At 42.7% G+C, this 13,329-nt stretch overlaps 1 protein-coding gene across 2 annotated transcripts in view; it reads right to left on the reverse strand.

The window, feature by feature from the left end:
* abl1 (abl oncogene 1, non-receptor tyrosine kinase) overlaps positions 1–13,329 on the reverse strand; it is a 180,898-nt gene that overhangs the window by 93,978 nt on the left and 73,591 nt on the right. The window contains exon 1 of one of the 2 annotated variants that reach the window (XM_080211796.1): positions 4,906–5,132. The exons of the other annotated variant lie outside the window; for it this stretch is intronic. Coding sequence (XP_080067922.1) covers positions 4,906–4,990 — 85 coding nt within the window. The 5' untranslated portion in view covers positions 4,991–5,132. Of the gene's footprint in view, positions 1–4,905; positions 5,133–13,329 lie in introns of those variants that run through there. 2 annotated transcript variants of the gene reach the window in all.

Raw genomic sequence — 13,329 nt, forward strand, 5'->3', positions numbered from 1 at the left:
GGTGATGTGAGACAGCAGTGCTAACCACTGTGCCATCCATTACATGCAAACAAAGATATTTAAACATTTTACAACATTGTTTCTCAAACCAGGGTCCCTAAAAATAACAAATTTCAGAATTTTTCTCAACTTGGTATCACATCTGCTGCTACCTGTTCATAAAACTTGCTTTTTGTAATCACAAAGCCATTTTCCATCAGACAACTGACACTTTCAGAACCTGAGCTGAGTTCCTTGAAGATGTGGCAAACCTGGAAAGGAGTGGGGATTTCCACACGTCCCTCCCTTTCCCATTCCATAGAGAAGAAAAAATGTTTGAAAACTGCTATTTCAGAACTAAGACAACAGAGTCAATTGATAAGTGCTATGGACAAAACGAATTTGTTCAGCAGACTGTCACATGTTCCTGCATGTTAAAAGTAAAAATTTGAAGTCTCCAAAATAAGAAGCTGTTTAGCTGAAAAATATTTGCTGCCTCATTGCAAATGTATTTTGTCTTATTTATTCCACGAGAGGTCAACTATCTATTTGCTACATCATCTATCAGATTCCTAACATTTCCACCTTAACAAACCAAATAATCCACCAACCTATCTGCTGCAAATATAGATTCCAATCAGGGGAGGCGTCAGCAAGATTCCCTCCATCTATGCTAAGAGGCAAACCATATTTACTCTCAGGCATTCGCAAAGCAATCAAATGTCTCAAGTGGATGAGTAACATTCACCTGTTACCTTGACAGGTAGATTATTTCCAAGAGTCAGGCCTGCAATGGTTCAAGAAGACAGCTCACCACCACCTTCTCAAGGGCAACTAGACAAGGGCAATAAATGCTGGCCCAGTCAGCAACATCTAGATCTCTTAAATCATCTTTTTTTAAAGTTCTACTGCTTGTGGAAGAATGAGTAATACTGGGCAAATATAGTTATAGATTCTAAAGTCTTGCAATTAACTCTCCACCAATACACAGTTACAACAACTTGCATTTACATCAAACTTTTAACCTGAAAATATCTCAAAGCACTTGACAGAGGGGCAATTTTTATTTTAAAAATGGACACTTTGAACTGAGAACATTCAAGAGACAAAACTCGTCATTTTCTGTTATTGTTACTGACCTGCAGAAGCCTAGGATTTGCAATTAGTTCACAATCTCCAAGATAATATATCCAACATTAATAAACCTGTACCATGCCTCAGGATGAAGCACTTAAAGCTCTTAAAAGTTACACACAAATCCAACTTTAGTATTATTCATGGCATAATATACCAGACTGTAGGAAAACAGTGCATCACCTGAATTAAGAGAAAGCACACAGGTGCTCAGCACTCAACTCTAGAACATCTAAACAATAAAGACACCGATGTCAGCCTTCCATTTACTGATTACAGATCAGCCTTCAACACCATTATTCCCACAAAACTTATCTCCAAACTCCGTGGCCTGGGCCTCAGCTCCTCCCTCCGAGTGGATTCTAGACTTCCTAACCCACAGACAGCAAACAGTAAGGATAGGCAACAACATCACCTCCATGATTATTCTCAACACCGGTGTCCTCATAAGGCTGTGTTCTCAGCCCTCTACTATATTCCTTATACACTTATGACTGTGTGGCCAAATTTCCCTCCAATTCGATTTTCAAGTTTGCTAACGACACCACTGTACTGCGTCGGACCTCAAGCAATGACGAGACAGAGTACAGGAATGAAATAGAGAATGTGGTGAACTGGTGCAATGACAAAAATTTCTCCCCCAATGTCAACAAAACTTAAGGAGATTGTAATCGCAGTCCAGGAAGCATAGTGGAGAACATGCCTCTGTCTACATCAATTGGGATGAAGCAGAAATGGTCAAGAACTTCTAGTTTTTAGACGTCCAATCATCACCAATCTGTCCTGGACTCCCCATGCCAACATTATAGTTAAGAAAGCCCATCAACGCCTCCACTTTCTCAGGAAAATTGACATGTCTGCTATGACTCTCATCAACTTTTGCAAATGTACTGGAGAAAGTATTCTTTCTACATAAGAACATAATAAGTGCAGGAGTAGGCCATCTAGCCCCTTGAGCCTGCCCCGCCATTCAATAAGATTATGGCTGATCTGATAGTGGTTCAGTTCAACTTACCCGCCTGCTCCCCATAACCCTTAATTCCCTTATTGATCAGAAATCTATCTAACTGTGACTTAAACATATTTAACAAGGTAGCCTCCACTGCTTCAATGGGCAGACAATTCCAAAGATTCACTACCCTCTGACAGAAGTTCCTCCTCAACTCAGTTCTAAGTTGACTCCCCCTTATTTTGAGGCTGTGCCCTCTAGTTCTGGTTTCCTTTCTAAGTGGAAATAATCTTTCTACCTCTACTCTGTCCAGGCCCTTTGTTATCTTATATGTCTCTATAAGATGTCCCCTCAGCCTTCTAAACTCCAATGAGCACAGGCCCAATCTACTCAATCTCTCCTCATAAGCTAAACCCCTCATCTCCGGTATCAACCTGGTGAACCTTCTCTGCACTCCCTCCAAGGCCAATATATCCTTTCGCAAATAAAGGGACCAAAATTGCACACAGTACTCTAGTTGCGGCCTCACCAGTACCTTGTACAATTGCAGCAAGACCTCCCTGCCTTTATACTCCATCCCCCTCGCTATAAAGGCCAACATTCCATTTGCCTTCTTGATCACCTGCTGCACCTGCAAACTGAGTTTTTGCGATTCACGTACAAGGACCCCTAGGTCCCTCTGCACAATAGCATGCTGTAATTTTTCACCATTACACCATTTCTGGTTATATCACAGCTTGGCGTGGCTCCTACATTGCCCAAGTCCGTAAAGAACTTCAAAAGGTTATGATTGCCTCAAGATAAAGGGGGGGCGGTTTAGAACGGAGTTGAGGAGGAACTTCTTCACTCAAAGGGTGGTGAATCTCTGGAATTCTCTGCCCATTGAAGTGGTGGAGGCTACCTCGCTAAATATTTTTAAGATGCGGGTTGATGGGTTTTTGATAAGAGAGGGGATTAAGGGTTATGGGGAGAGGGCGGGAATGTGGAACTGAGCCACGACAGATCAGCCATGATCTTATTGAATGGCGGGGCAGGCTCGAAGGACTAGATGGCCTACTCCTGCTCCTATTTCTTATGTTCTTATTGTAGCCCAATCCATCTCATAAACCAGCCTCCCATCCACTGATTCTGTCTACACTTTCTGCTGCCTCAGCAAAGTAGCCAGCATAACTAAGGACCCACACACCCCAGACATGTTCTATTCAGTGGGGAAAAGACATAAAGGTCGATACCAATAAACTCAAGAACAACTTCTTTCCAGCTGCCATCAGTCTTTTGAATGAACCTATTTTGCATTAAGTTGATCTTTCTCTACACCCTAGCTATGACTGTAACATGACATTCTGCACGCTCTTGTTTCCTCCTCTATGAACAGTACACTTGTCTATATTGCGTGCAAGAAACAATACTTTTCACTGTATACAAACACGTGACAATAATAAATCAAATCAAAGAATGGGCAGCATGATGGCACAGTGGTTAGCACTGCTGCCTCACTGTGCCAGACTCCTCTTCGATTCTCGGCTTCCGATAGTGTCTGTAAGGAGTCTGCATGTTCTCCCGTGTCTATGTGGGTTTCCTCCAGGTGCTCTGGTTTCCTCCCACAGTCTGAAAGACATGCTAGTTAGGTGCATTGACCATGCTAAATTCTCCCTCAGTGTACCCAAACAAGCGTGGCAACTAGGGGATTTTCACAGTAACTTCACTGCAGTGTCAATGTAGGCCTATTCATGACACTAATAAATAAACATTAAACTTAAAAGAACGAATGGAGCTATTTTGCAAGTTCTGTACCAAGCTACACCTTTGGATACTGTTCTACAAGAAAATAATGGAAGCCAGGAGCCTAACTCCATCAGACCTAAATCAGCCGATTAGTCAAAACCAAAATCTTTGGAATTCCTGCTGGTGAATCTTTGGAATTTTCTATCCCACAGTGCCTTAGAGGCTTAGTCATTAAGTATGTTCAAGACTGACATCAATAGATTTCTACATATTAAAAACATCAAGGGCTAAATTGCCTCAGTGTCGGGGGGACTAACTAGGGTACATGCATGGGGTAGTGGGGATAGGGCCTGGGTGGGATTGTGGTCGATGCATATTCGATGGATCGAATGGCCTCTTTTGGCACTGTAGGATTCTATGTGGAAATAATGCAGAAAAACAGGTTTGGAGTATACAATCAGCCATGATCCCACTGAATGGCAGTGAGCTCGAGAAGCTAAATGGCCAACTCTTGCTCTTATTTAGAATCTCTATAGTGCAGGAGGCAACCATTCGACCCATTGAAGTGCCCACTGACTCTTTGAAAGACCAAACAGTTGAAGGCCAAATATTACAGCACATTTCAATTGTACAGCCCAAATTAAAAAGCTTCAGGGAATGTTGTTAGTGAAAGCCATACAAAAAAAACAATAGGATTTAATTACTACACATCAATGGAACATGCTTCAAGGGCTACACATTTTCCCCAGCGGGCTAATTTTTTTCTCTTTCTGGCACACTAACATTCTTCACATAGTTTTGCCTCTGACATTAAGAAAGCTCCCATTTTATAACCGGTTGAGCAATCTACACTAGGGGTTAAAAGATAACCATTTCAATTCGGGGTAAAGCTTACACGTGGGGAGGGGGTGGAAACACAAGTACTGAAGTTTTCTACTCAGGCAAAAGAGCAAAATGTCTTCCCAAATTCAGCTGTTTACGTCTAAAGCGGACGCAAGTTGCTATCTCCCCCACTCTGTCTCCTCAGTCACATGAGAGAAGAGGCCTCTGCAAAAAAAAAGAGTTAAGGAATTCATTTCAGGGCCTCTCTCAATTCCTGAGGCACTCGAAAGCCTTACCTTCCAGGTAGCAGCTGGATGAAGCAGACAGAGTCTTCCTTGATTTACACCCCACCAGCTTACGGCAAATCTCCAGCATTTTCATTTGTTAAACTTCAACCCGAAGTGATTCCTTTTTTTCCTCGTTTCTTTTTTCCCCCCTTCTTTCTTGCTTTAGAAGTAGTCTCCCACGTTTAGTGAAAAGAATTCCAACTCCAAACCCTGCTCAGGGCCGCCTGCCTCACATCCAAAAGCAGAAGGGGGGGGTGGTGGGAGGTGAGGCGCTCAGTGTTTGATTTAAGAGGGAAAACTTCTTTCCTCTGGTCTGCAGTCTGAACTGAAGCTTAGCGAACATGCACCGCACCCATTTTCTCGCAGCAGTAACTCAAACCCAACTTCACTTTTTTGGGCGAATTAGCTGTTCGGAGCAGTGGAGGGACTGTGCGAGACATATGAGCCTGCTTTTCCTGAGCTTTCTAACACACACACACACACACCCCCCCCTCCCAGCACTGGGAGACTTGCTTACGTTACACATCCAACAATGAAGCCCTTTGAAGCTCTTGCCTGGCTTCCATGGGTGACATCAGCAGACTGGAGCCACCCACACAGGCTTTAATAAAAGCCAGTCAAAGCTCAGCCTGGTGTTTCTGAGCCACAGAAACTGGCAAATGGAGCTCGGGAGGGAGGAATCACGAAACTGGCGAGACTTCAGTGTCACAGGTAGATCTACATTAACACTGCAATGAAGTTACTGTGAAAATCCTCTAGACATAGAATCATAGAGGTTTACAGCATGGAAACAGGCCCTTTGGCCCAACTTGTCCATGCTGCCCTTTTTTTAAAAAACAGTAAGAAGTTTCATACCAGGCTAAAGTCCAACAAGTTTATTTGGCAGCAAAAGCCACTAGCTTTCGGAGTGCTGCCCCTTCGTCAGGTTCATCCAATGCTGGCATCTCCACAACCCCTAAACTAATCCCAATTGCCCACATTTGGCCCATATCGCTCTATACCCATCTCACCCATGTAACTGTCTAAATGCTTTTTAAAAGACAAAATTGTACCCACCTCTACTACTACCTCTGGCAGCTTGTTCCAGACATTCACCACCCTCTGAGAAAAAATTGTCCCTCTGGACACTTTTGTATCTCTCTCACCTTAAACCTATGCCCTCTAGCTTTAGAACTCCACTGCCTTTGGGAAAAGATATTGACTATCCAGCTGATCTGTGCCCCTCATTTTATAGACCTCTATGAGATCACCCGTCAGTTTTCTACGCTCCAGAGGAAAAAGTCCCAGTCTATCCAGCCTCTCCTTATAACTCAAACCATCCAATTACTAACATCCTAGTAAATCTTTTCTGCACCCTTTCTAGTTTAATAATATCCTTTCTATAATAGGGTGACCGGAACTGTACACAGTATTCCAAGTGTGGCCTTACCAATGTCTTGTATAACTTCAACAAGATGCCACTTAAAAGCAAGTTACTGCACATGCTGGAATCTGAAACCAAAAGAGAAAATGCTGGAAAATCTCAACAGGTCTGGTAGCATCTATAAGGAGAGAAAACAGCTAGGTCTGGACTCGAAACACCAGTTTTTTTTTCCTTACAGATGCTGTCAGACCTGCTGAGATTCTCTTTTGGTTCTAGTCACCACACTGACTTGCAGCAATCTACACATTTCCCACTTGAATTTTATACAAAAAAAACCTAATTAGTCCAAAGATGTGCGGGTTAGGTGGTTTGGCCATGCTAAATTGCCTCTCAGTATCAGGGGGACCAGGTAGGGTAAATGCGTAGGTTACAGGAATAGGACTGCATGGAACTGTGGTCAGTGTAGGTTTGATGGGTCGAATGGCTTTCTTCTGCATTGTAGGATTCTATAATAATTGCTATTTTCCCCCAGCCCTGCCTCCCCACACCCAAAAAACCCTCAGAATGGTTAAACTGTCGGCACGAGGAGAAACTTTTTTTTTGAAAAGCAAGGAGTGGCTAGGATTCAGAAAACACTGCCTGATGAGGATGAGATTTACCAGAAGTCTTACAAAAAGAAGTTAGATAAATACTTGAAGTTTAAGCTGACTTATTAGTGTCACAAGTAGGCTTACATTTTACACCGCAGTGAAGTTACTATGAAAATCCCCTAGTCACCACACTCCGGCGCCTGTTCGGGTACACAGAGAGAATTTAGCATGGCCAATGCACATAACCAGCATGTCTTTCAGACTGTGGAAGGAAACCAGAGCACCCAGAGGAAACCCACACAGATGTGGGGAGAATGTTTGTGTGGAGCTGCACAATGATCCAAGGCAGGAATTGAACGTGGATCCCTGCTGCTGCAAGGCAGCAGTGCTCACCACTGTGCTGGAAGAGAGTTACAGGGATATTGGAAAAGGGGCAGTGAAAGGGTCTAACTAATTGCTGTTCAAAAGAGCTGATACAGGTTAGATGGACTGAATGGCCTCCTTCTCTGCTGTAACCCAGAAGAAACAGATTTAAGGTGACTGGCAAAGGAATCAATGGTGACATGAGGACACATTTTTTTGTGCAATAATTTATCATCTGGAATGCAGTGACCAGAAGGGCGGGATGAAGATGCAATCGGAACTGTCAAAAATATTTGGATATAAACTTGAAGGAAAACTTACAGGGCTTTGCAGAAAGGGCTGGGGATGAGATTAGTTACATAGCTCTTTCAAACAACTGGGATGAATGGCCATCTTCCATGCTCGATCATTCCAATTTCAGAAATCATTTTCTCATTTTTGAGACCGACTTTGTAACATCAAAATTATTAAGCTCTCATTTGCATACATTTTCTGTCACTGTTGATGATAAATTCTTTCTGTTATGGAAATTATCAGGATACAATCCCACACTTCTCCCCATGGGACCCCTATAGCACCACAGCTGGTGGAAAGCTGTAATTACAAAGTGACAAATTTATATGAGAGATTTTCATTGTAAACACACCCATAGGAATTCCGAACAAAATATTAAAAGGGATGTAATATTAAAATTGATTTAATCTGTTCAGAAACAAGCTCTAGAGTGTTCTGTAGACCCCAGAACCTGCCCTGCCATTTAACAAGATCGTGGCTGACTTTCCACCTTAACTTCACATCCCAGTCCTATCATTATATCCCTCAATTCCCGTATTATCCAAAAAATCTACTGATTTCAATCTCAAATATACTCAATAAATGACTATTCCCAGTTCTCTGGGGTATAGCATTCCAAAGATTTACAATCCTCTGATTTTTAAAAAAATTTATCCGTGGGACATGGGCGTTGCTGGCTGGGCCAGAATTTATTGCCCATCTCCAGTTGCCCTTGGAGGGCAGTTGAGAGTCAACCACATTCCTGTGGCTCTGGAGTTACTTGTAGGCAGACTGGGTAAAGAAGGCAGATTTCTTTTCCTAAAGGACATTTGTGAACCAGAAGGGTTTTTACAACAATCGGCAATGACTTCACGGTGATCAGTAGATTCTTAATTCCAGATATTTTTTACTGAATTCAAATGCCACGATCTGCCGTGGTAGGACTCGAACCCAGAACATTATCTGAGTTTTTGGATTAATAGTCTAGCGATACCACTAGACCATCTCCTCGTACAATTATGAGAAGGTGGTGGTGAGCTGCCTTCTTGAATCACTGCAGTCCATGTGCTGTGGGTTGACCCACAGTGCTGTTAAGGAGGAAATTTCTCCTCAGCTCCAAATGCCTCACCCTTTATTCTGAAACTTAGTTCCAGACTAAGCAGCCTGGGGCAACAGTCTCTCAAAGTTTAATCTGTTAAGCCCCCTAAAAGTTTCATACATTTCAATGTGATCACCTCTCAATCTCTCAAATTCCAAGGAATATAGGCCTACTCTACTCAATTATGCCCTACTTTGTCTGAAGACTATATCTGACCTTCATTTCCACATCCAAAGGCATGGGAGATTGACTGACATTTTTATATAAAATGGGTGGTTTTACATGGTCTACAATTAGTTCACAAAGTGCTTAATTTAAATGATGTACCTTTCAAACTAGATTCCTATTCAACTATGTTATTTACACTGCTTAATTAAAATTATTCAAAGTAATTTTTGTACTAAGACATTGTGAATCACCTGTAGCCTTCAGAGCAATTTCTCCAAAGACTGAAAGCAAGTTTCAACAGCTGTACAATTATGAACCATACACATTCCAAGTAGCCTTAAATTAAAACGACTGCTTCTTCATGTATCGTGTAATTACATCTTGCATGGAGCCTTAAGGAGCAGGAAGCACCTAGTTTGATCACAGGTCTTGTTTGAGTTAGCTGAACTTTGCTGGGACAGTTCTGAGATGCTACAGTTGATGAGTGTATCTGGCTGTGAGCGGCGAAAAAAGATTGCTGCTTTTGATTGCTATTCAGTGACCATGGCTATAAAATGCACATGAAGATGAGTCAGGATCAGCCAGCTGTGATGCTTCCACAGTTGAACAGTTCACAGATGCACACTTCAGTTCCCACATAATTCATTTGGGATTCTTCCTGCCCACATTGTCTTCCTGTTCCCCACCCAATTCAGAACTTTACTGAAAAAACAAACTCCTCAACAGTGTTCAACTCTCCCACCTCAGATGCTCTCCTGTGCATGACCTGACTCATATCTGTGTTTCTAGGAAGTCTCCCATCCACTGACTCTGTCTACACTTCCCGCTGCCTTGGAAAAGCAACCACACACCCCGGACATTCTCTTTTCCATCTTCTTCTGTCAGGAAAAAGATACTAACCCACTCAAGAACAGTTTCTTCCCTGCTGCTGTCAGACTTTTGAATGGATTTACCTTGCATTAAGTCGACCTTTCTCTATACAGTAGCTATGACTGTAACACTACATTCTGCACTCTCTCCTTTCCTTCTCTGTGAATGGTATGCTTTGTCTGTATAGCACACAAGAGACAATACTTTTCACTGTATGTTAATACATGTGACAATAATAAATCAAATCTACCATTTATGGCATCACAACTGAACTTGATTCCACTGTAACTTAATGCCCCTACACATGCCTATTGAGGTAAGAGGATTTCAAATAAAAACTGATTTTTCATCTTCCCTGAACCATGGGGCTAATTGTACTATCTTCTGCCAACATTAGCCAACAGAGACCAATAATTGAACCAGAAACATTACTGACCCATGTGGGTCAGTGACTGTCATTAAACTGGACCTTTGAGGCAGCTGTCATAAATTAACGTATGTTTGCGGACGTGATGTCCCACATACTGTTTGGGATTTGCCAATTACTGAAGTTTCTAGATTCATTGTGGGGCTGTAATCTATTGAATCTAAATGACTGTTAATAAATGCTTAACATGCTGCACCAAATTCCACACTCTGCTAGTTTAATGGCAGGGCTCACATTTCAAAAAATGGGCCAATACCGTTAAGAATTTGGTGCAAGTGTTTTAGGACATTTGTACAATAATATGGCAGAATTAGTTCCGCCCTGCGGTGTGCTTAGATATTTGAAATACATTTTAAGGAACTGTTATTTGGAATAGTTTACCTATTTCCTTCCTTTTATAAGCCACTAACCACCGTGCTTCATGCTTTGGCTGAGGAGCTGGGGTAAAATCGGACAGGCTTTGACAACAGCTGTCAATGCATTTCATCATCAGCAGCAGCAGCAGGAAGTATGACTCAAACAACTTAAGGTGGCCAATAGAAATGCAGAACACCTCACTCCATTCAGTTACCCAACGAAGAACAGACCATGCTCATCCAAATAAGGAAACCATTTCTAAGTAACAGGAAGCCATACACTCAAACATACTACCTAATTCTTGAAGACCACGTGCTATGCTGTAACAGGCTAGCAATAAAACCCCTCATCTGCTTCCTTGCTTCTGCTGAACATTAGTAGAGGCTGTACAATTATTATCGGCAAACATTGCTGTCAATCTGCATGTAGCAAGGTCCCACGAACATGCAGAGGCTCCAACAACACAGCACTCCCTCAAAAAAAGACCTGCAATTATTGCAACTGCTTTTCACCTCACTGGATGTCCCAAGGTGCTTCACAGCCAACAAAACTCTTTTGAAGAGCAGTCACTGTGGTAATGTAAGAAACATAGCAGTCAATATCATAGAATCCTTACAGTGCAGAAGAGGCCATTTGGTCCATCAATCTGCACCAACTCTGACAGAGTATCTTACCCAGGCCCTATCTCCATAACCCCACACATTTCCATGGTTAATCCAGTTAACCTATACATCTTGAGACACTAAGAGGCCAATTTAGCATGGCCAATCCACCTAACCTGCATATATTTGGTGTTTGGGAGAAAACCCACACAGACATGAGGAGAATCTACAAACTCCATACAGTCACCGAAGACTGGAATTGAACTCCAGTCCCTGGAGCTGTGGGGTAGCAGTGCTAACCACTGTGCCACGCAGCAAACATGTATGTCCAATTTAATTATCACAATTTCAGCTTGCTCCTATTTAATCATCTGAGTTTAACTAATTTTGATGATATTGTGCCTTTAAGAAGTGTGTTTGAGCCATGTTCTTGTGCAGAATCTGTTGTAGCATGTATTTCAAATATCTAAGCAAACTGCGGGGCAGAACTAATTCTGCCATATTATTGCACAAATGTCCTAAAACACTTGCACCAAATTCTTAAGTGGTATTGGCCCATTTTTTAAAATGTGAGCCCTGCCATTAAACAAGCAGAGTGTGGCATTTGGTGCAGCACGTTAAGCATTTATTAAGTCATTTAGATTCAATAGATTACAGCTCCACAATGAATCTAGAAACTTCATTGAGGGGCAATCAGGTCCGCAAACATGCGTTACTTTTATGACAGCTGCCTCAAAGGCCCAGTTTAATGATGTCACTGACCCACAACTTCTTGCTGCAACAGTACAGGGCACTGGTGAGGCCGCAGCTGGAGTACTATGTGCAGTTTTGGTCGCTGCACTTGCGCAAGGATATTTTGGCCTTGGAGGGAGTGCAGAGGAGGTTCACTAGGCTGATACTGGAGATGAGGGGGTTGGACTATGAAGAGAGACTAAATAGACTGGGTCTGTACTTGCTGGAGTTTAGAAGGCTGAGGGGGGATCTTATAGAGACATATAAGATAATGAAGGGGATGGATAGGGTAGAGGTGGAGCGATTCTTCCTGCTTAGAAAGGATAGCAGGACTAGAGGGCACAGCCTCAAGATAAGGTGGGGGGTGCAGTTTAGATCAGAGTTGAGGAGGAACTTCTTCACTCAAAGGGTGGTGAATCTCTGGAATTCTCTGCCCGTTGACGTGGTGGAGGCTACCTCGCTAAATATATTTAAGTCACGGGTAGATAGGTTTTTGACGGACACGGGAATTAAGGGCTATGGGGAGAAAGCGGGAAAGTGGACCTGATCCACTTCAGATCAGCCATGATCTTATTGAATGGCAGGGCAGGCTTGAAGGGCTAGATGGCCTACTCCTGCTCCTACTTCTTACGTTCTTATGTTCACATGGGTCAATAATGTTTCTGGTCCAATTATTGGTCTCTGTTGGCTACGATGTGGATGTGCCAGCGTTGGACTGGGGTAAACACAGTAAAAAGTCTGACAATACCAGGTTTTAGTCCAACGAATTGGTTGGACTAAAACCTGGTGTTGTCAGACTTTTTACTCTGTTGGCTACAACAGAGCATAGTGTCTACTGGTATGCTGCATAGTTGTTGCAGCAGCCTAATTGTTTCTAATGGCTAGAGTGTTTGTTTTAATCTGAACTAATGCTGTTCTGCTGTTTTTCCTGGGGATTTTGCAGAGTGGGGCTTCATTTGGATGTGTGGTAGATATGATCATGTGATAGGGAAGCTGGGCTTTTTCACAGAATATTCAACTTTAGGTGCTATTTAAGAGACAGCAGTCTCTCTTTACCCCTCTCTCAAATTGGAGACCGGCAGCTGACAGAGTCTAAGTTTACAGGTTTCGCTGTTTTGAGATATCCTCCTCTGAAAACTGGCATCACATGAGCATGCTTGCTTTTCTGCTTATTAGTTCTTAAGAATGGTGCATGTCTGTGGGATATTGCTTTTAAATTGGAACAACAGAGATAGCTAGCTGTTAAGAGTTATATGTGCCAAGCATAGCATGGTGGCAGAGTGGTTTGCACCCATAAGAACATAAGAAATAGGAGCAGGAGTAGGCCATCTAGCCCTTCGAGCCTGCCCCGCCATTCAATAAGATCATGGCTGATCTGTTGTGGCTCAGTTCCACATTCCCGCCCTCTCCCCATAACCCTTAATCCCCTCTCTTATCAAAAACCCATCAACCCGCGTCTTAAAAATATTTAGCGAGGTAGCCTCCACCACTTCAACGGGCAGAGAATTCCAGAGATTCACCACCCTTTGAGTGAAGAAGTTCCTCCTCAACTCTGTTCTAAACCGCCCCCCCCCCCCCCTTTATCTTGA

This window comes from Carcharhinus amblyrhynchos, chromosome 25 (assembly GCF_965287045.1).
Source record: "Carcharhinus amblyrhynchos chromosome 25, sCarAmb.v2.hapA, whole genome shotgun sequence".
In the NCBI taxonomy this organism is placed as follows: Eukaryota; Metazoa; Chordata; class Chondrichthyes; order Carcharhiniformes; family Carcharhinidae; genus Carcharhinus; species Carcharhinus amblyrhynchos.